Raw genomic sequence first — 22,762 nt, forward strand, 5'->3', positions numbered from 1 at the left:
TTTCTTTTTTTTTTTTTTTTTTTTTGTGCGGGTTCGCTGTGCTTTCCCATAGACTTCTATGACGTCCTGCGGTTTTGGTGCAGTGTCAGAAAGTTTACTAAAGATGCAGCACTTTCTTAAACCGCACCAAAACTGTAAGACCTCATAGAAGTCTATAGGAAAGCACAGCGAACCCGCAGGAAAACCGGGGGCCGTATGAAACCACTCTTAGTGATCAATCAGCAACCATCCAAAACCTGAAATACAGTAAAACCTCGATTTGAGAGTAACTTGGTTTGAGAGCGTTTTGGAGGACAAGCAACATTTTTTAATAAATTTTGACTTGATATACAAGCGATGTCTTGATATACAAGTAGCGTGACGTCACAACTGGAGTATAAAAGAGAAGAGAGGCGCCTCTAAGTGTAGCAATATGGTTACATTTAATGAAGGTCCAACATTTAGCAACACATTGCTACACTTAGAGGCGCCTCTCTTCTCTTTTATACTCTGGAGCTCCTGCTGGATTTTTCTTCTAATCCCCTTGTGGAGGCTTCCATTTGTGGATGGACATTTTATGGTTACACAACCAATCACATCACTATAATCTCTTTATATGGACTATAAACTGAAGGATTTATGAATAAATGGTTGTGGAACGAATTATTTGAGTTTCCATTATTTCTTATGGGGAAATTTGCTTTGATATACAAGTGCTTTGGATTACAAGCATGTTCCTGAAATGAATTATGTTCACAATCCAAGGTTTTACTGTACTAATTTTACCCAAAATACACTTTATTTATGAAGAATAGATTGGGGGGGAAACGAAAATGTAATAAACAAATCTGTTTTCTCTGCAGTGTCATACGAGAGCTTACCACAAAGACCCTTCACAACCTAACTCCGATCGCACCCGAATACATGATCAAAACCGGTATGTCCTCATTTATATCTGATATGACTGAAGATTTCATATTAATATTTTTGTTAAAGTGATAATAGACACACACTATGTAATGGACATTGTCCCATCTATTACTGTATATGGATGACGGCACTGTAATTATTTTAGGTTAAAAAAAAAAAAAAAAAAAAGTACCTGAATAAATTGAATGTTATTAAAAATTACCTTTCCTTTTCCAATCTGCAGCCGCTGTAATTTTCTGTAAAATGCAATATGGCCACCTGGAGGCGCTCTGTACACAGATGGTATACAGAATGCCCCCCAGAAATGCAATATGGCCACCTGGAGGCGCTCTGTACACAGATGGTATACAGAACACCCCCCCAGAAATGTAATTTTCTGCTTGTGTTGATTGGCTCTCTGATTTTCCCAGAAGTCTGCACTAAGATACAAGTCAGATGTTGGGCATCCCCTGCAACAAAAATGTCATTTTTGGTGAGATACTCCCAAAGAGAAATCACATCTAAAGGGATGCTGACCCTGCCACTTTCCTCATTAGGACCCTGCCACTTTCCTTTTTTTTTATAATCAAAATTTTTATTTTTATCATGGATGTCATCATCTCAATTCAATATTATAAACATTCTTGTATTTCATAGTTTACATTAAGATACACAGGGATTAACATTACAAGAAAAAACTAAGTACGAAGCTATCTTGTCAAAAGTTTACCAGTTATACTACCCCCCCCCCCCCCCCCCCCACCCTCCAAAAAAAGAGAAGAAGAAAAAAAAAAACCCAAAAAAGTGTATTAATTAATGTGGGATGATTGTTACAGATCACCAACTTGAACTGTGTTCAGCCTTCCAGGACTAGAGTTGAAGTTTGTTTTTAAAGGCATCAAAAAAGTTGCCCAAAGCTTCCTGTACACAATGGTCTTATCCGTGTGAACACGGCATATGAAAAATATGGGGTTGATTTACTTAAAGGAGAAGTACGGGGAAAGCTTGTTTGGCTGTACGTCTCCTCTGGATCACAGGAGCACAGTACGTTCTGCACTCCTGTGACCTGTTTTCAGCAGACAGCGGGCTGAAGTCTGCTGACGTCACAGAGCCAGTCCAGGCAGATTAGGCGACCCGTCAGATTTCATAATGGAAGTGACGTTCCATTACCGCCATCTTGGTACACCCCGCACTCGCCCACACTAAGCCTACAGTCTGAAGTCTCCAAGCAGACATCTTTTTTTTACACCCACCGAAATCTTGCATTTCACACCTATTTGTACCACTAAACTGAGCTTATATCGTGAAATACAGTATTTATAAATCCGTGGAAGGAAGGAAAAAGTCCTGGACGGGCGCGCACACCGCTGAGAGCATCTTTATTGAAAAGCAACTGACGCGTTTCACACCGTGTAGTGGTGCTTAATCATAGCTATGATCAAGCACCACTACACGGTGTGAAACGCGTCAGCTGCTTTTCCCTGTTTCTTTTGCATATGAAGTGACTGTATTGGATTTTACTATATCAGTAAAGATGCCTTCAGCGGTGTGCGGCCGTCCAGGACTTTTTTCTTCCCTCCAAGTTTGTGCAGAGCCAACACCTGCGAGTTTATAATAGGGCGGGTGTTTCTAAAGGTCTGCGGCTTTTGAAGCAGCAATCTTTTCTTATATTTAGCAATCCGTGACACTGTTTTAAAGTTGAATTTTAAAAGCAGCGGCAAGTCTGCTGATCTCACAGGTTTCCTGATCTGACAGAAGATCGCTGCTTTTAAAATTCAACATCAAAACAGTGTCACGGACTTCTAATTCCTGTATTTCACTATATAAGCTGAGTTTAGTGGTAAAAATAAGTTGTCGAATGCAAGACTTTGGTGGGTGTAAAAAGATGTCCGCTTGGCGACTTCAAACTGCAGGTTTACTGTGGCTGAGTGCGGGTGTACCAAGATGGCCGTGACGGAATGTCATTTTCGTTACAAGTTTTGACGGGTCGTCTAATCTGACGGAACACCGGCACCCAGCTCAGCCTCTCACCGAGCCGCTGAGAGCCGGTCGCTCCTGTCCCCGCCACAGCCCAGCACTCCATTGAGTGAGGAGGGGGGCAGAGTAGAGAACGGTGACTGACAGCCAGCAGCTCTCTGCTTGGGGAGCTGAGAACTGAGCGATCTGCGGTGTTTGATTGATAGGTTCTCAGTCTTAGGGCCGGTGGGGGACAGAGGCAGCATCCACATAGGTAAGTATAAATCTGCAAAAACCCCAAACCCCATACTTCTCTTTTTAAGGCAGACTATACACTGCAAAGTGCACTTGCACATCATTGGTTGATGGAAGTCAGCAGAGCTTCTGCTCATTTAAACTCTGGAACAACTGCTATTTGCCTTTAGTAAATTAACCCCATTGTGTCCTTTTATTATGAGACATCATTTCTCACAGAAACTGACGTGGACCTGGTTTGTTTTTTGCCAGACTCATAACATGCATTCAACCGTGGTGCTGATTGCACTGTTAAATACTGTACAGACAGCCCCTAGAGCAGGGGTGTCAAACTCAATTTCAGTGATGGTGAACCTTGGCACCCCAGATGTTTTGGAACTACATTTCCCATGATCTCATGCACTCTGCAGTGTAGTGGAGCATCATGGGAAATGTAGTTCCAAAACATCTGGGGTGCCAAGGTTCGCCATCACTGCCCTAGAGGGGTACACCTTCCAATCTGTATATGATTTATGAGAGTAACATTATGGAAGAGGCATGTAAAATGTAAGAAATAACTTCGGAAGTTCCTCCTGACAAGGCTTGACGGTGTTATGAGTTGCAGAAAGTCCCTCTGTCCCTCTTTCCTCCTCATTTGTCCCTCATTTTGGTCTAATCTCTATAGTTGTGTATAAAATGCACTACTTATCTATCAAGAAGTGTTTCCCAGTGATAAACCTTTCATCCAATTTTTTAAATTGCTGCCTTTGTAAATTTCAGAAGCCAATGTAAAGGAATAGTAATGAGAAAACACTTGTGGGTTTAACTAATCATATTTTTTTGTAGAATTCTCCTTTTAGGGGGCGTGGCAGGGGGTGTGTCTTATGTCTACATACTTTTACTAATAGGTGTCCCTTGTTTCCATATCAAAGTTTGGAGCTGTGCAGAAAGTACAATCAATGATGTGACATTTTGTATTGCAGTGCTGCCTCAGCTCCTCCCTTTGGCTACTGGCACGGATTTGCACACACGCCATGGCGCCATCTTGGCCTGTGCTGAAATCACCCATGCACTTTATAAGCTGGCGGTTCAGAGTAACAGGTAACAAAATTTTACATTTTCATCTTTCTACTGTTGATGCCTGATCTTCAGATGGACAAACCATGTGTGGCCAAATCATCCATAACTACAAAATTACACAGACCGTCCCCTCCAAATGATTAGAGAGGTTTCCAGTGAAGGGTAGAAAGCCAGACCCATAAAGACATGGTGTGACCAGCTTGGTGTGGAGGAACTTCAGTGTCCTGTACAGAGCCCTGACCCCAACTTTAGTGTCCTGTACAGAGCCCTGACCCCAACTTTAGTGTCCTGTACAGAGCCCTGACCCCAACTTGAGTGTCCAGTACAGAGCCCTGACCCCAACTTTAGTGTCCTGTACAGAGCCCTGACCCCAACTTTAGTGTCCTGTACAGAGCCCTGACCCCAACTTTAGTGTCCTGTACAGAGCCCTGACCCCAACTTTAGTGTCCTGTACAGAGCCCTGACCCCATCTTTAGTGTCCTGTACAGAGCCCTGACCCCAACTTTAGTGTCCTGTACAGAGCCCTGACCCCAACTTGAGTGTCCTGTACAGAGCCCTGACCCCAACTTTAGTGTCCTGTACAGAGCCCTGACCCCAACTTGAGTGTCCTGTACAGAGCCCTGACCCCAACTTGAGTGTCCAGTACAGAGCCCTGACCCCAACTTTAGTGTCCTGTACAGAGCCCTGACCCCAACTTGAGTGTCCTGTGCAGAGTCCTGACCCCAACTTTAGTGTCCTGTACAGAGCCCTGACCCCAACTTTAGTGTCCTGTACAGAGCCCTGACCCCAACTTTAGTGTCCTGTACAGAGCCCTGACCCCAACTTTAGTGTCCTGTACAGAGCCCTGACCCCAACTTTAGTGTCCTGTACAGAGCCCTGACCCCAACTTTAGTGTCCTGTACAGAGCCCTGACCCCAACTTTAGTGTCCTGTACAGAGCCCTGACCCCAACTTTAGTGTCCTGTACAGAGCCCTGACCCCAACTTTCGTGTCCTGTACAGAGCCCTGACCCCAACTTGAGTGTCCTGTACAGAGCCCTGACCCCAACTTTAGTGTCCTGTACAGAGCCCTGACCCCAACTTGAGTGTCCTGTGCAGAGTCCTGACCCCAACTTTAGTGTCCTGTACAGAGCCCTGACCCCAACTTTAGTGTCCTGTACAGAGCCCTGACCCCAACTTTAGTGTCCTGTACAGAGCCCTGACCCCAACTTGAGTGTCCTGTGCAGAGTCCTGACCCCAACTTGAGTGTCCTGTACAGAGCCCTGACCCCAACTTGAGTGTCCAGAACAGAGCCCTGACCCCAACCCTACTGAACATTTTTGTTATGAATTGGAGACCCAATGGCTCTCCAGGTCTTCTCATCCAACATCTGTACCTGACCTCACAAATGCTCTATTGGCTGAGTGGGCAAAGGGAAGTAAGTTCAATTCTTTCCAAAGCTGGCCAGTAGGGTTGGGGGGTCAGGGCTCTGTACAGGTCAGTTTCTCCGAAAATATCAAGACATAGTTTGACCCGTTTGCAGTGGAGGAACTCGAGTGCACAGAGTCCTGACCTCAACCTTACTGAATAGTTTTGGGGATAAATTAGAAGGCTCAATGCGAGTCGGAGCTTCTCGTCTAACATCACAAATGGGCACAGAGTCCGACAGACACCTCCCAAAATTTTATGGAAAGCCTTCTCAGTAGAGTGGAGGCTGTTATAACCACAGAGGGGGGTCAACGCCAGAATAATGCCCCATGGTTTTGAAATGGGATGTCCAACAAGCTCATGTGCAGTAGGTCTGATGGTTTAGTCCATAAACTTTCGGTGCTGTGGTTTATGTTTTTAACCATCTGCCAACCACTCAAGGTAAATATGCTGTGAGCCAGTGGTGGGTGCAAGCACAATCCCGTACTTTTACGTCAGGCCTTTTTTCCGGGTTTTGGGTTCGTTCCCCTGCCGACCCATGCTGTGATTGGGCACAGCATGAGTTTGGCAGCAGATTTCAGGCAATGCTTTTGGCTGAAATCAGCTGATCGGCTGTGTCCAATCACACACAGGGTTCTGTGTTTACAAACACACAGAGCTCTGTGAACAGCAATCTGGCCGTTTCTTCTCTCTGAAAATGAGGGAGAAAAAAACAACCAAAAACAATAGTAAAGTAAAAGCAGAACATATTACACACATTACACATTATCAGGCACACATTTAACCCCTTGATTGCCATAGATGTTAACCCCTTCCCAGCCAGTGTCATTAGTACAGTGTCAGTGTACAGTATTATCACTGTATTAGGCTGTATTCACACCTCAGCGTTTTCAGCTCATAAAACTGCAGAAAAAAAACCCTGAAAAAGGCCCGAAAAGCAAAATCCCATTCATTTCACATCTGAGCATTTTGTCACCTGAAGCAAAAAGGCCTGAAAAACGCCCTAAGCTCAAAGAACATGAGATTCTTTGGGGCAGATTACAGGCATTATTCTACCTTTTTTTATATTGATGACTTGAACAAAATTGCGGTAAAACCCGCGTGACTTTGAAACGCTCAGGTGTGAATGCAGCCTTAGTGTCACAAACAAGGTCGGTGTCAGGGACCCTCCCAGCCAGTGTCTGTTAACGTCAGACTGCCTGCCAACTATAAAGCCTAGTATACACTAATAGTTTTTTGGGTTGAACGAAAAAAAAAAAACTGGCAGCTCCGGTCTGAGCCGCTGTACTAAAGATCCAATGTTAGTACAGCAATCTCCCCTTCTGTGCTGTCGTGTTCTGACAGGGGGGGCGGCCCTCCCGCCAGAACATTGGCTGAGATCGCTGATCGGGAGCAGTTACCATACACAGGGACCAAATGTCGGCCAGTTTTTATTGAACCGGCCAATGTCTCCCAACATTCAGCCCATGTGTACTAGGCTTAAAGAGGAACTGCAGTCTGCTCACATCATTTGTAATAACAACATCTTTGCCATTCTGAAGCTTCCCTCCAACCACTTTGCATATTATTTTATATATACTGTGTTCTGTACTTGCCAAATATGCTGCAGAAATCTCCCTCCACTGAGTCTGGCTGCAGCCATTTTAACTGTGGGCAGCTGAAGCTGTTGCCTGTTCACTTCCTGGATTTACACAGACACAGAGGCACACCTCCAGCTCGGCAGCTTTCATTGGCCTTCTTATGACTCATCCCCCCTTCCCTTCCTGGCAAACTCTCATGACAGTGAGAGAGCAAGAGCTGTGCATGATGTCATAAGCCTAGGCCAATGACCAGACAAGAAACAGGAAGTGGTCTGTATAAGGGATTTACTGGCAGAAAAAAAAATGTTTTACTATCCAGATTTAAAACAACAACAAGAGCAGAAGATTTAATAGATGGAAAGATGAAAAAATGACTGAAGTTCCACTTTAAGTCTCTAAACACCACCGTTCCAGTATAGTGTCTATAGCTGCGTAATTTCCAGTATATATATATACCAGTTTGTAGACACAATAACCTTCACACAAACCAATTCATATACACTTATTGGAATTTTTTTTAACAAAAGATATTTAGCAGAATACATTTGCGGCCAACATTTATTAGGAAATTCGATTTTTATTTTTTATTTTATTTTTTATGGGATATGTTTTATAACAGAAACGAGAAAATATTGTTATTTTTCTAATTTACTGTCTTTTTTTTTTTTTCCCCGTATATAATAATAATAAAAAAATAACCCAGTGGTGATCAAATACCACCAAAAAGAAAGCTCTATTTGTGTGGAAACATTTTATATAAATTTAATGTGGGTACAGCATTGCATGACACCGTGTAATTCTAGTTAAAGTACTGCAGTGGCGAATAGCAAAAAATGGCCTGGTCATGAATGGGGGGGGGGGGTAAAACCTTCCAGAGATCAAGTGGTTAAAGGACAGACACATAAGTAAGTATTCAGCGTTTCATCTGGTTTGCTGTAAATTCTTTTGTTCTACCATTGGCTTGTATTGTCTCCAATTATCAATCATTTAAAAAGGGGAAAAAAAAAATCGAAGATTTGTCCTTGACATGTTGAAATGATACATTTATGAGACTTCATGGTCCAAATGTAACACCGGCTGGAGTAAACTCCGATCGAGGTGTTTGTGGACCTGCATGTGCCCATATTTCATACTTCATAGACTGACATAAGGGCCTAAACCAGACTGTGGATTTCTCAGCATAAAAATGTTGGGTTCTTGTCATTTCACACATTTTTGATGCATGACTTGGTTTCACAACGTGCTGCTCATCCTCATTGACTGTTCTCTATTGTGTCTATGGATTGACTGGGCTCTATTGTGTCTATGGATTGACTGTTCTCTATTGTGTCTATGGATTGACTGGGCTCTATTGTGTCTATGGATTCTCTTCATGCTGATCCAACAATAGCACTTCACGGCACTAATATTTATCAATTCATTCCTAATATCTTCTACAGAACAGTAGCGGATTACCTGGACGAAGAGACTCTGCAAAGTTTAATAGCGATTCATCAGAAGGTGAGTCATTGTTCATATTTGGGGGGGGGGGGGGGTCTCGGTTTGCCCCAAAAATATAAGGAGCACCCACATGCCCATTCGCCCACATTGTGTTTAGAGATGCTTAAAAGATGTTTAAATCCTACAATACTGAGTGTTACAGAGTTTAGTTAAAGTGGTTCTAAAGGCAGAAAGTTTTTTTTTTACCTTTTTAAAGCAGAGTTCTACCCACAAAATTAACTTTACAGTACCTGCCGCGTTGGTTCTCGGTGACAGGGTACCGTACATCTCGCGCTCGCTGCAATAGGAAAAAACACATTTTTCTATTGCAGCGAGCGCGAGAGAATTCCCCTCCAGGGGCATACCAGGCCTCAGGTCTGGTATGGATTTTAAGGGGAACCCCTATGCCGAAAAAATGGCTAGGCGGTCCCCCCCATAATCCATACCAGACCCTTATCCGAGCACGCAGCCCGGCCGGTCAGGAAAGGGGGTGGTGACGAGCGAGCGCTCCCCCTCCTGAACTGTACCAGGCCGCATGCCCTCAACATGGGGGGGTGAGTGCTTTGGGGAAGGGGGGCGCCCTGTGGCCCCCCCACCCCAAAGCACCTTGCCCCCATGTTGATGAGGACAAGGGCCTCTTCCCGACAACCCTGGCCGTTGGTTGTCGGAGTCTACGGGCGGAGGGCTTATCGGAATCCGGGAGCCCCCTTTTATAAGGGGGCCCCCAGATCCCGGCCCCCCCACCCTATGTGAATGAGTATGGGGTACATCGTACCTCTACCCATTCACCTGGGGAAAAATTGCCAATAAAAAAACACACTAGACAGGTTTTTAAAGTCATTTATAAGGCAGCTCCGGGGGTCTCTTCCGACTTCTCCGCTCTCTCCGGCCTCTTCTCCAGGTCTCTGGTTCTTCTCCCGCTCTCCGGTACTTCTGCCGGGCTCCTCCGCTATCTTCTGCTCTTTTGCCACTCTTTTGCTAGTGGTGGCCCAGTCTTCTCCGTCGTCTTCTTCCCTCTTCTCTTCTTCTGATGTTGACACGACGCTCTCTCCCACTGTAATGCTGTGTGCGAGGTGCGCAACGTCCCGGGCCATGATGGGACTGTGATGTCATAAGGGGCGGGCTCACCGGACGGTTCAGGAGGGGGGAGGGCGCTCGTCCCCACCCCCTTTCCTGACCGGCTGGGCTGCGTGCTCGGATAAGGGTCTGGTATGGATATTGGGGGAGACCCCCACGCCGTTTTTTCTGCGTAGGGGGTTCCCCTTAAAATCCATACCAGACCTAAGGGCTTGGTATGCCCTTGGAGGGGAACTCATGCCGTTTTTTTATTTAAAATTTGGCGTGGAGTTCCCCCTCATGATTCATACCAAACACCTGTCAGTATTGCTTGTCACTCATCGGGAAAGTAAAAAACACATTTTTCCTTTCCCGATGAGCGAGCCAGCTCGGCGCTGGCTCCCGCGATGGGGCTCGCATGTGATAACGGCAGCGAGATTGACACGATATCGCGGTCACCTAGTACATTAATTAACTGGAAAAAACATCAGAAAAAAAACATTAGAATTTTTTTTTTTTTTACATGTTCAGGGCTGTTGCTATGGGGTCTCTTTTAATCTGCCCCCTTCCTCTCCACAGCGCCTGACGTCACTTCCCTAGAATCCTAGTATTTGATAGGCTTATCATGGTTGCCTTCACAACGGGGTGGGCACTTCCGACGACGACGCCCGTGGTGATGGCAACCTGAGAAGTTTCCTGCGCTGTTAAATTAGCTTACTGCGCATGCGCGAGAACGGGCGGTGCATGCTGGTTATTCATTCAGCAGCACTGAAACCCGGAAGTTTATGCCTGTGGGCTTCGCCTGCCCACAAGCAAGATGGGAACGCCCGATCATAAGGAATATAAGGTGAGTTTTTATTTTAAACAGCAACTAAAGTGACGCTATTTACAACAAAAGCCAATGCAAAAACAATATCATATGATCGTAACAGATATATTTAAAAAAAAAACCAAAAAAACGAAATCTGTGGTTGGAACTCCGCTTTAAAGTAATTGTAAAGTCTCGTTTTTGTTTTTTTTGTTAAAAATTCCGAACATATCATACTCTCCTGCTCTGTTGCGGTTGGTTTTGCACAGGGCAGCCCAGATCCTTCTCTTCTCGGGTCCCTTTTCTGTGCTCCTGGCCCCTCCCTCCTGCTGGGTGACCCCAAGCAGGCACACTTCCGAGCCGTGGCTCTGTGTATCCAATGGCTCCCGCTGCTGCCAAAAGTAAATCAGGAGTGCGAGTCCCCCGAGAACCAAGGCTCCCCATGGACATCTCTGGGTCGAGAGGGGGCTCAGGTAAGAGAGGGGGGGGATGCTGCATACAGAAAGTTTTTTCCTTTCATGCATAGAATGCAAAAAGGGAAAAAACCTTGTGCCTTTAAAATTGCAACCACTTTACTGCATAAAGCCTTCTGTATGCATCCCCCCCCCCCCCCCCCAAGAACCCATTATATTTACCTGAGCTCAATCTCGATCCAGCAAGGTGCACGAGAGCAGAGATTTGCTCTGCTCTCTCCCTCCTCATTGGCTCTGAGACAACAGCTAGAGCCGTAGGCTTCCTCTGCTGTCAATCACAGCCAGTGATGAGGGAGCAGGGGGCAGGACCAAGCTTTCTGTGTCAATAGACGCAGACAGCAAGGTTTACAAATGAGCCTGCATGAGTGCCCCATTGCTAGTGGCTTGCTATAAGGCACTCGAGGGGATGGAGGAGGCAGGAGTGCCGATGGGGGACCCAAGAAGAGGAGGATTAGGGCTGTTCTGTTCACAACCAAGTATGCAAGTTTATTATTCTAAAGAAAAAGAAAATTACATTTAGAATCACTTTAAGCCTTTGTGTTGCCAGAGGCAACCGCCGACTACAGACAGGTTAGATGCTAAAATGGTGTAGGTCCGTAAACAGGTAGCCACGGCAAACAGGATTTAGTAACTGAGTCAGCTGACTGATCACCAGATCAGACATAGGGAGAGTCCGGGTTCCAGACAGGTAAACAGAACAATGACTGACAATACCAGAGGTGATTGGGAAAAGCACAGACAGAGTAATTATAAGCTCAGTTAAAAAAATGCACAGGAATAATCCAAGGCGTGAACCATCAGACAGAAGTCGCAGACTAAGGACCTCTAAGCAGTGCGTTTTGTGGCAAGGCTCAGGACCGGATTTTTGTCACAGCTGTGTTTTCAGTGCTGGCCAATACATAGTAGATAAAGGGTGACAACTCCTGTAGTAGGAGAGCAATCCGTGCTGAAATCCTGAACTGAATCTTAAACACATATGCTATTCAGAAGTGTTCCCATAAAACTCAATGAGACTGGAATTCACACCTGAACCGCACCGCAGTGCTCAGAAAATGCACAGGACTCTAACTTCGCACTGCGAATGTGTCGCATAAATGCGAACAGCTTCAATGGAAATCAATGTTATTTTATGTGTCATGCCAATCGGATGCGGTTCAAAACGTATCCCATTCGCATATACACTATATTACCAAAAGTACTGGGACACCTGCCTTGGTCCGTAGGGTTCAATATTGAGTTGGCCCACCCTTTGCAGCTTCAACTCTTCTGGGAAGGCCGTCCACAAGGTTTAGGAGGGTGTCTATGGGAATGTTTGACCATTCTTCCAGAAAAGCATTTGTGAGGTCAGGCACTGATGTTGGAGGAGAAGGCCTGGCTTGCAGTCTCCGCTCTCATTCATCCCAAAGGTGTTCTATCGGGTTGAGGTCAGGACTCTGTGTAGGCCAGTCAAGTTCCTCCACCCCAAACTCGCTCATCCATGCCTTCATGGACCTTGCTTTGTGCACTGGTGTGCAGTCATGTTGGAACAAGAAGGGGCCATCCCCAAACTGTTCCCACAAATTTGGGAGCATGAAATTGTCCAAAATGTCTTGCTATGCTGACGCCTTAAGAGTTCCCTTCACTGGCCAAGCCCAACCCCTGAAAAACAACCCCACACTATAATCCCCCCTCTACCAAATGATTTGGACCAGTACACAAAGCACGGCCCATAAAGACATGAATGAGCGAGTTTGGGGTGGAGGAACTTGACTGGCCTGCACAGTGTCCTGACCTCAACCCAATAGAACACCTTTGGGATGAATTACAGCGGTGAATGTGAGCCAGGCCTTCCAGGCCCTCAAACATCAGTGCCTGACATCACAAATGCGCTTCTGGAAGAATGGTCAAACATTCCCATAGACACCCTCCTAAACCTTGTGGACAACCTTCTGTTTTGCTTGCGTCTATCTAGCAAGGTTACTTTGTGGTATAAGCAAGGAAGCTCAGACCTCTGCAGTGTACAAATGTGCTTTTACTAAACAAAAATGCTTTACATACAAAACTACTAAAAATACAGTACAAGACTGACAGATATATCAAGCAAGATGCCTAGCAAATAAGCAAAAACTATGGTCTGTAACAGTAAAAATAGGCTTAAAAGTTACTTAACTTCGGTTATGTGTGTACTCATGATCTCCATTGACAACGAGGACTCAGGCTTCTTAAGCAGTTGCTGGAGATCAGGCGAAAGCGTCTTTAGGTATCTTCTGGCTGGTTACAGACCATGGTTTCTGTTTATTTGCTAGGCATCTTGCTTGATATATCTGTCAGTCTTGTGTACTGTATTTGTGATAGTTTTGTATGTAAAGCTTTTTTGTTTAGTAAAAGCACATTTGTACACTGCAGAGGCCTGAGCTTCCTTGCTTATACCACAAAGTAACCTTGCTAGATAGACACAAGCAAAACAATTGGGGGCTCATCCGGGATTGCTTATAAGTTCAACTGTTACAGACCATAGTTTCTGCCTATTTGTTAGGCATCTTGCTTGATATATCAGGCAGTCTTGTACTTTATTCCTAATATTGTAATGCATTTTGTATAGTAAAAGCACAGTTATACATGGCACAGGTCTGAGCTTCCTTGCTTATTCCGCAAAGAAATCTTACTAGATAAACGCAAGCAAAACACCTTCCCAGAAGAGTTGAAGCTGTTATAGCTGCAAAGGGTGGGTTAACTCAATATTGAACCCTACGGACTAAGACTGGGATGCCATTAAAGTTCATGTGTGTGTAAAGGCAGGCGTCCCATAAATTTTGTAATATAGTGTATGTGAACCGGGCCTCACTATAAGTTTCACTAATGAGGTCATGTGTGCAAAGCAGAGACGTGAGCTGCATAGCTGTGTAACTACCATCAGATGGCAAACGTTCAAGGTTGGCCATTACAGTAATTGCACCAGCAGCAGAGCGTGTATTGTATTAAGGTAACTAATTTTCTTAATGCTGATTGTCATTTAAAAGCTAATTTAGAGATACACATGTATCAGTCACATGATTCCACACATTCTGCCATGTTGTGAAGAATAGCTGTAGTGTAGCCTGACACTTCAACACTGGCCAGTTTCTTGGAAATACAATAGTGGTGGGCTAAAAATATCTGAAATAGACTTATTTTTCACTATTGGGCCACCTGGGAATCTGGTGCTAGCTATGAGGTCCTTCAAGTCCCCCTAAGCAGTTTCCAAGTTTGCGAAAAAAAAAAAAATGTAAAAAATGTGTGTCAGCTGTGTAACTAGTTATTGCATGGTCAGTCAACTGATAATTCCGAAGTCCAGTGTTACCTGAAATTGATATTTCTCTTTTGTGTAGTTGCTGGTAGGCTGAACTATGCTGACTCTCGTAGGCAAATATAGACACCAACATTTCCATCCAACTGCTGGCAAAGCTAAATGATGGTGTTTACCTATCCCAATCAATTATGTATAGTGATAAAAAAGAATTGGTTGGTCCAACTGTGACTTATATGTATGTGAGATATTGGTGATGAGAATTAGAATTTAAATTTCTAATACTTCCCTCAACCTGTTTTCTTTACTTTGCAGCTTCAGGGGCGCCAATTATACAGGTGAGACTCTTAAGTTCTCTACTTCTGTCGATATTGAAATCACTCCAAAAAAAGTCTGTGTATGGGGTGTTGAGGGCAACTGATGCGAAAACCAGATTCATCTTTCCAAACTGGAATCAAAAAATTGACATCTGGAATTTGATCGGTTGTTATGGTAGGCTTATTATGTGTTTTTTGGAGGTATTGATTTAAAGAAGACAATATGTAAAAAAAGAAGCAGTGTCATTACATCGATATGTTCCTCTGGAAGGTTGGAAGCATGTGATTAAGAAGTGTTATCATCATCTTGCTATAGTCCTCTGGAGGTCTTGGGTACAGAAGGTTGGGATCATGCGATTAAGTCACCATTTTGCTATGTTCCGTTGGGGGTCTTACATGTGGAAGGCTGCGATCTTGTGATTGAGAAGTGACGTCACTATCTCGCTATGTTCTTCTGGAGCTCTCGTGTATGAAAGGTTGGAATTATGTGATTGAGAAGTGATGTTGCCATCTGGCTGTGTTCCTCTAAAGGTTTTGTGTACAGAGGTTTGAATGGTGATCGAGGAGTGATGTCACCATCTGGCTATGTTCTACTGGAGGTTTTGTATACAGAAGATTAGAATCATGATTAGGCAGTGAAATTTTTTATTTGCTATGTTCCTCTGGAGATCTTGTGTGCAGAATGTTGGAATTGTGATTAAGTATAGATATCCTCCTCTGGAGGTATCCTGTATGGAAGGTTGGACTCATGCGATTGAGAAGTGATGTCACCATCTCATTATGTTCCTCTGGAGCTCTCGTTTATGGAAGGTTGGAATTATGTAATTGAGAATTATATCATTTTCTGTGTTCCTCCCAAAGGTTTTGTGCACAGAAGGTTGGAATGGTGATTAAGGCGTGATGTCACCATCTACTGGAGGTCTTGTGTACAGAAGATTAGAATCGCGATTAGAAGGTGACATTAGTAGGGATATCATCATCTTGCTATGTTTCTTTTCCGGAGGTCTCCTGTATGGAAGGGTTGACTCATAAGATAAAGAAGTGACGTCTTCATCTTGCCAAGTTCCTCTGGAGGTCTCGTGTACAGAACCTTGGAATCATGTGATTGAGAAGTGATGGATTCCCGTGACTGGGAAATAATGTCATCATCTTGCTATGTTCCACGTCTGGAGCTCTCATATGTAGAGGGTTGGACTTCAGTGATTGAGAAGTAATGTCACCATCTCGCTATGTTCTTCTGGATATTTGATGTATTGATGGTTGGAATTATGTGAGAAGTGATGTTACCATCTTGCTGTGTTCCTCTGAAGGTCTTGTGCACAGATTGTTGGAATGGTGATTGAGGAGTGATGTCACCATCTCTCATGATCTACTGGAAGTCTTGTGTACAGAAGATTAGAATCGTGTGATTAGGATGTGATATTACTATCTTGCGATGTTCCTCGGGAGATCTCGTGTGCAGTATGTTGGCATCAAGATTGAGAAGAGATGTCATCATCTTGCTAAGTTCCTGCTCTAGAGGTCTCCTGTATGGAATGTTGGACTCATCTGCTCAGATCCTCTGGAGGTCTCATGTACAGAACATTGGAATCTTATGATTGAGAAGTGATATCATCATTCATCTTGCTATGTTCCTCCTCTAGAGGTCTCCTGTATGGAAGGTTGGACTCGTGATTGTATCTTGCTCCGTTCCTCTGGAGGTCTCATGTACAGAACATTAGAATCTTAAGATTGAGAAGTGATATCATCTTCTTGCTCAGTTCCTCTGGAAATCTTTTGTACAGAACATGGGAATCATATGATTTGAGAAGTGACGGATTCCTGTGACTGGAAAGTGATGTCATCATCTCGCTATGTTCTTTTCTAGGTCTCGTGTACTGAAGCTTTAGATCATGTGACCACACAGTGATGTCACCTTCTCGCTATGTTCTCCCAGAGGTCTCATAATGGGCTATTGATGCCTTGTATGTTTCCACCCATCAGAATAAATGAAATTACTCTCTGTGTGTAGCGATGGGTGAAGTATTGGGCTAAGGACAGATGTAGGTGAAATGTATTCTATTCATCTAGCTGACACAAATCTGTTGGTATGATCTGTATGTCTGCAGATAATCTATGTCTTTCTAGAAACACACACACTCCTGACTCCTTGATATTTAAGATATTCTATGTTATGTGAACAACGTATGCTATGAGGAACTTTGGTTTATTTACCTGTAGGGTGGGAAAATTCTCTGCATATTGCGCACTGTAAATACTCACCTCATGCAGGTTTATTTATTGATAAACAGTCCGGTCTTTTCATCATTGTGGAGACCTCACTCCGCACAGCAGGGGGCCATGACTTACACCCCTTCCCTAAATGTTACAGGTTGACTAAACAGTGCTATCTCCTGCCAGCCAATGTACAAAGATATCGGGAAGTGTTTTGGTCTTTTGAAATGAAATGATCTGTTATCCGGCATCTGGAGGCAAGAAACCTAAATGTGTCAATAAGTGATCTCATTTTCATATCACATTGCTGTCATCTTCAAGTATCCTAAGCAAACAACAAAGCCCCGTCTGCTATGGGCTATAAACAGTCTTTTCAGGATCCAGCCAGCTCTGGCCAAACGATAACATAAAAGCCTGATCATACCCAAAAACTTTTTTTTTTTTTACCACTTCAGCCCTGGAAGGATTTACCCCCTTAAAGTGGAGGGCCACCCTGAAAAAAAAAATTCACAAAAAATCATTAAAAAAAATAAAAAAAAAAACATTTGAAAAAAAAAAAATGTTAAATTTACTTAAACCCTTGTTGCTAGGCAGTCTTCCTAATCTGCCTCTTCCTTTTCCACGGCGTGTTCTGCTCCTCGGTGAGCGGCCCCGTTGTCTTCTGGGTACTGTGTGTGTTCCCAGAAAACCACAGGGCCGTTCACAGAGCGCCGCGCCGCTAGCACGTGCGCAGTAGGAAACTGGCAGTGAAGCCGCAAGGCTCCACTGCCTGTTTCCCTTACCTAGGATGGCGGTACCGGGACCCGAGAGCCAAGGGACGGGTCGGCCTCGGGCGGCCGGCATCGCGGGCACCCAGGACAGGTAAGTACTTATTTAAAGTCAGCAGCTACAGTGTTTGTAGCTGCTGACTTTTACATTTTTTTTTTTTACCGCCGGAATCCCGCTTTAATGACCAGGCCATTTTTTTGCGATACGACACTGCGTCACTTTAACTGACAATTGTGCGGTCGTGCGACGTTGCACCCAAACAAAATGCATGTCTTTTTTTCCCCACATATAGAGCTTTCTTTTGGTGGTATTTGATCACCTCGGTGGTTTTTATTTTTTGCGATATAAACAAAAAAATGAGTGACAGTTTTGAAAAAAAAAACACAATATTTTGTACTTTTTGCTATAATAAATATCCACTAAAAAAAAAGAACTAATTTTCTTCATCAGTTTAGGCCGATATGTATTCTTCTACATATTTTTGGTAAAACAAAATCGCAATAAGCGTATATTGATTCGCGCAAAAGTTATAGCGTCTACAAAATAGGGGAAAGATTTATGTCATTTTTATTATTTTTTTTTGTATTTTTTTTTTTTTTACTGGTAATGGCGGCGATCTGCGATTTTTATCGGGATTGTGGCGGGCAGATCAGACACTTTTTTGGGACAGGTGACATTTATACAGTGATCAGAGCTACAAAATAGCCACTGATTACTGTATAAATGTTACTGGCAAGAAAGGGGTTAACACTAGGGGGGGGGGGGGGGAGATCAAGGGGTTAAATGTGTTCCCTCACTGTGTGTTCTAAGGATGAGCTCCAGCGTGTTCGTACACCCCACGTGCCGAGCCCATCAGGAAGTCTGATTATCACTATGGGAACTGATTGGCACTTTGATGGGCACTGTGAGCTGTGTTTTTATGGGGCACTGACTGACAGCTTATGGGCACATTTTAAAAGGTGTTGTGGCACATCTGAGGGGGCCGTTTACCGGCACTTCCTGGTTCACGTGATGATCAGCTGACCACGTGGTAAGAAGCCTCTGACAGACCGGAGATGCGGGTGTCAGACTGACACGCCGCACTCGCGATCGCCGCCGCGCTGCACGCCCCAACGGGCGCGCGCCGGCATGTTATCCTGCTGGACGTCACATGACACCCAGTGAGGATAACAGAACCACTTCCTGGCCGTCATTCTGCTATAGGCCGGGCGGGAAGTTGTTTAAAAAAATAAGGGCTTCCATAGTGAAGTATGTCACAGTTTTATTCCAAAAAAAACAGATAAAAATAAGCTAAAAAAATCCCTTCTTTTTAATTTTTTTTCCCACCAACCATTGAACAACTCCCTTCAAATTGTTTTGTTCCTGGGAACGTGCTCATACGATCTGGATTCATTTTGGTGTGTGTGTCCTGGAGGTCGGTTAAACGCTGGGATCAACATTGGGATCGTGCACAACTCCTGCTGAATATACCCCTATGTGCTTTATGACTCCTTGTAATAGGGATCATGGGAGTCTGGTGAGGAGGTGTGACAGGTGATGGTGCTGTTCAGTAGGGATTTGAAGATTGTGTACAATGTCTGAAGAAGTTGATACATTGTTTGAATATTCACTATTTGCACTACTGAACTTATTTTATGTTTGGACTTTTTATACACATATTATTATATTATCATGTTGGTGCTCAGTTGAAACCTCTTTTTTTTTTTTTGCATGTTTGCACAAAAACTGTAACTGCTGACTTTTAATAAACAGACACTCACCTGTCTCACGGTCCAGCAATGCGGCCGCCCGAAGCCTCATGCCTCCCCCCCCCCCCTGCACCTCTTCCCCGCCTCTCCGCGGCGCCGGTGTTCTGTCAAAATAGCCAATTCATCAAGCTCTCCAATTACGTCACTTCCTGTTACTGTAAACCGTCATTAATTGGAGATTTTTGGTGAATTGTCGTTTTGACACAACACTGGCAAGCGTGTGCGCTCCGGTACACGAAGACTTTGCTTTGACACAACAGTGGGTAACGAGGAAAAAGTTGTGGCCGCCACGGAGGCGGCCATTTTGTTGGTTAGTATCGGAGCGGAGTAACAATATTCACTTATAGTACCGTGTTCCGGAGTGTATTCGGTTGCCGGTGTTGTGTCGAAACAGCAATTCATCAAGATCTCCAATTACTGACTGTTTACAGTAACAGGAAGTGACGTAATTGGAGATCTTGATGAATTGGCTATTTTGACAGAACACCGACATTGCAAGGGTGGACACCTGGGCTGTGACAGCTTGCGGCTTCAGAGCGGGGGGGGGCGCACTGCACATGCGTGAGTTGTGCTGCACTCTCTTAATGGCCAGGCAATCTTCTGGGACCTGTGACGTGTCCCAGAAGATTGCAGAGAGGGAGGGGGAGAGGAGGAGTCGCCTAGGGGGGAGAGGAGGAGTCGTTTAGGGGGAGAGGAGGAGTCGCTTAGGGGGAGAGGAGGAGTCGCCTAGGGGGAGAGGAGGAGTCGCTTAGGGGGAGAGGAGGAGTCGCTTAGGGGGAGAGGAGGAGTCGCCTAGGGGGAGAGGAGGAGTCACCTAGGGGGAGAGGAGGAGTCGCTTAGGGGGAGAGTAGGAGTCGCTTAAAGAGAGAGGAGGAGTCGCCTAGGGGGGAGAGGAGGAGTCGCTTAGGGGGAGAGGAGGAGTCGCCTAGGGGGAGGGGAGGAGTCGCTTAGGGGGAGGGGAGGAGTCGCTTAGGGGGAGGGGAGGAGTCGCCTAGGGGGAGAGGAGGAGTCGCCTAGGGGGAGAGGAGGATTCGCCTAGGGGGAGAGGAGGAGTCGCCTAGGGGGAGAGGAGGAGTCGCCTAGGGGTAGAGGAGGAGTTGCCTAGGGAGAGAGGAGGAGTCGCTTAAAGAGAGAGGAGGAGTCGCCTAAGGGCGAGAGGAGGAGTCGCCTAAGGGGAGAGGAGGAGTCGCCTAGGGGGAGGGGAGGAGTCGCCTAGAGGGAGAGGAGGAGTCGCCTAGGGGGAGAGGAGGAGTCGCCTAGGGGGAGGGGAGGAGTCGCCTAGGGGGGAGAGGAGGCGTCGCCTAGGGGGAGGGGAGGAGTCGCCTAGGGGGGAGAGGAGGAGTCGCTTAGGGGGAGGGGAGGAGTCGCTTAGGGGGAGGGGAGGAGTCGCTTAGGGGGAGGGGAGGAGTCGCTTAGGGGGGAGAGGAGGAGTCGCCTAGGAGGGAGAGGAGGAGTCGCCTAGGGGGGAGAGGAGGAGTCGCCTAGGGGGGAGAGGAGGAGTCGCCTAGGGGGGAGAGGAGGAGTCGCCTAGGGGGGAGAGGAGGAGTCGCCTAGGCGGTGAGGCAATGAGAACAGGAAATGGGAGCTGGGTACCTGTCAAAGCTAGGTACCCACTCTCCCCAAAAAAAATTTCATGCCAAATGTGGCATGTAAGGGGGCAAGGAGTGCTTAAAGTGGAAGTTCCACTTTCGGGTGAGCCTTTAAATGTGAAAATATGTATTAGGTAAAAAAAAATGCTCTGTAGGTTACTTGTTGGGTTTCACCAATCCTGCTTCACGTCTTGCTCTGTACTATTAGTGGGAGTTGTGGCAGTTCTCTGTGGATGGTGTTGGAGCTCCATATACACTGTGGAATGTATAGAGTTTGTATGGCGGCCACCTCTCCTAATCTCCCTGGAAGGCTCTGATCTCTGAACATTCAGCTCTGCACCCCCCCCCCAATCATGGCAGTTTTAACGCCTGGGTGGAACACAAGGTGTAGGTGAACCGCGTCATACTGATCCGGCAGCAGAGGGTTTATTAGCATTACACATCAGTCTTTTAAAGTGTTTTTCTCCCTTCAGACAGAAAATGTCAAAACCCCTGAATCATTGTCTATTGTCATTTCATTACTCACAATTATATGAGATTTGTCAGATGCTGCTGAGTCGGCATTCTATATTACTCTATCATATCAACCAATCAGATCTAGCTGTCATTTTATTGGTACTGTTTTTAAAAAAAAAAAAAATGGAACAAATCACCAGATGGATATATTTGATATGTATATAATGCTGAAAGCCGTGTTATACCAATTTGGTGCTTATGGTATCAGCTGGAGCTTATGAGGTTATTGAGGTACATCCAGCGAGTGAATTCACAGGTGATGTTACCTTGGATTCCATCTCGCCTCCATTGTGTGTATGTAACCGGTCCTCTGTAATTTCAGGTTTTGTGACACCCTATGTGTGTAAGTTATAAAGGTCAATGAATTATTTATCACCTCACAGACGCAGAAATAAATTAAATTACATTTATTGATTAAAGTGGTTGTAAACCTCAGACATGAAATATGAACAAAGCATGTCCCTCTACAGTGTGTACTTGTCTCAGTTCAGAGCACTAAGGGGTTGATTTACTAAAGGCAAATAGACTGTGCACTTTGCATGTGCAGTTGCACCAGAGCTTAGTAAATGAGCAGAAGCTCTGCTGACGTCCATCATCCAATCATGTGCAAGCAAAAATGCTGTGTTTTTTTTTTTTTTTTTTCCTTGCACGTGATTGGGTATTCTTCACATAATGAAGCTTCACCTCATTTACTAAGCTCTGAAGCAACTGCCTTCTATTTGCCTTTAGTACATCAACCCCCCAAGTGTCACTTTTGTGTACTGCCTCCTTCCTCTGCTATCAGCATGAATCACTTCTGACAAGTTTTACTGACACCAAGAGATAAGAGGTGACAGGGGAGGGAGCTGCAGCAGATTGACAGCCTCAGCTCTGTTCCTGTAGGTTGTGTGAAGGGGGGGGGGTTCCCGTCCTGTCCTGTCGCTTCCCTTCCCTTCGCTTCCCTCTAATCAGCTCTCAGAGCTCTCCTCACTAGGCTCTGCAGAGTGTAACTTCAGTTCTCCACCCCCTTTTTACTAAACTCTCAGACAAGCTTTAAAATTCAGCACTTCCAACAGACGTAGAGAAAAGAAGACTCTAGATAAATAGGTACAACTTATGTAGGAAAATTTGTTTTATCTCTGTGTGTCACCTGAGGCCAGTCACTTCACTGGGTATTTGTGAGGGTTTACAATCATTTTATAGGTTGCATTCACACCTGCGAACGCACCTGCACTCCAATTACGTGGGAGAAGTGATTAGCTGTGAGAGGCAGCCCTTTTGAAAGCAATAGGAGGCTGCCAACTCCCGCAGCTAATTGCGGCCATTCACTAGGGCTGGGGAAAAAATCGATTTAAATCTTGAATCGAGAGGTCAAATCGATTCAAAATTTAAGCAAATCGATTTTTT

General features: G+C 45.0%; 1 protein-coding gene across 3 annotated transcripts in view; it reads left to right on the forward strand.

Moving 5' to 3' along the window:
• TBCD (tubulin folding cofactor D) overlaps nucleotides 1–22,762 on the forward strand; it is a 353,196-nt gene that overhangs the window by 246,248 nt on the left and 84,186 nt on the right. For all 3 annotated transcript variants that reach the window (XM_073606952.1, XM_073606954.1, XM_073606953.1), the window contains exons 20-23: nucleotides 843–916; nucleotides 4,062–4,179; nucleotides 8,583–8,643; nucleotides 14,540–14,562. In XM_073606952.1, the coding sequence (XP_073463053.1) occupies nucleotides 843–916; nucleotides 4,062–4,179; nucleotides 8,583–8,643; nucleotides 14,540–14,562 (276 nt within the window). The remainder of the gene's footprint in view (nucleotides 1–842; nucleotides 917–4,061; nucleotides 4,180–8,582; nucleotides 8,644–14,539; nucleotides 14,563–22,762) is intronic.

The sequence above is a fragment of the Aquarana catesbeiana genome, linkage group LG12 (genome assembly GCF_042186555.1).
Source record: "Aquarana catesbeiana isolate 2022-GZ linkage group LG12, ASM4218655v1, whole genome shotgun sequence".
Lineage (NCBI taxonomy): Eukaryota > Metazoa > Chordata > Amphibia > Anura > Ranidae > Aquarana > Aquarana catesbeiana.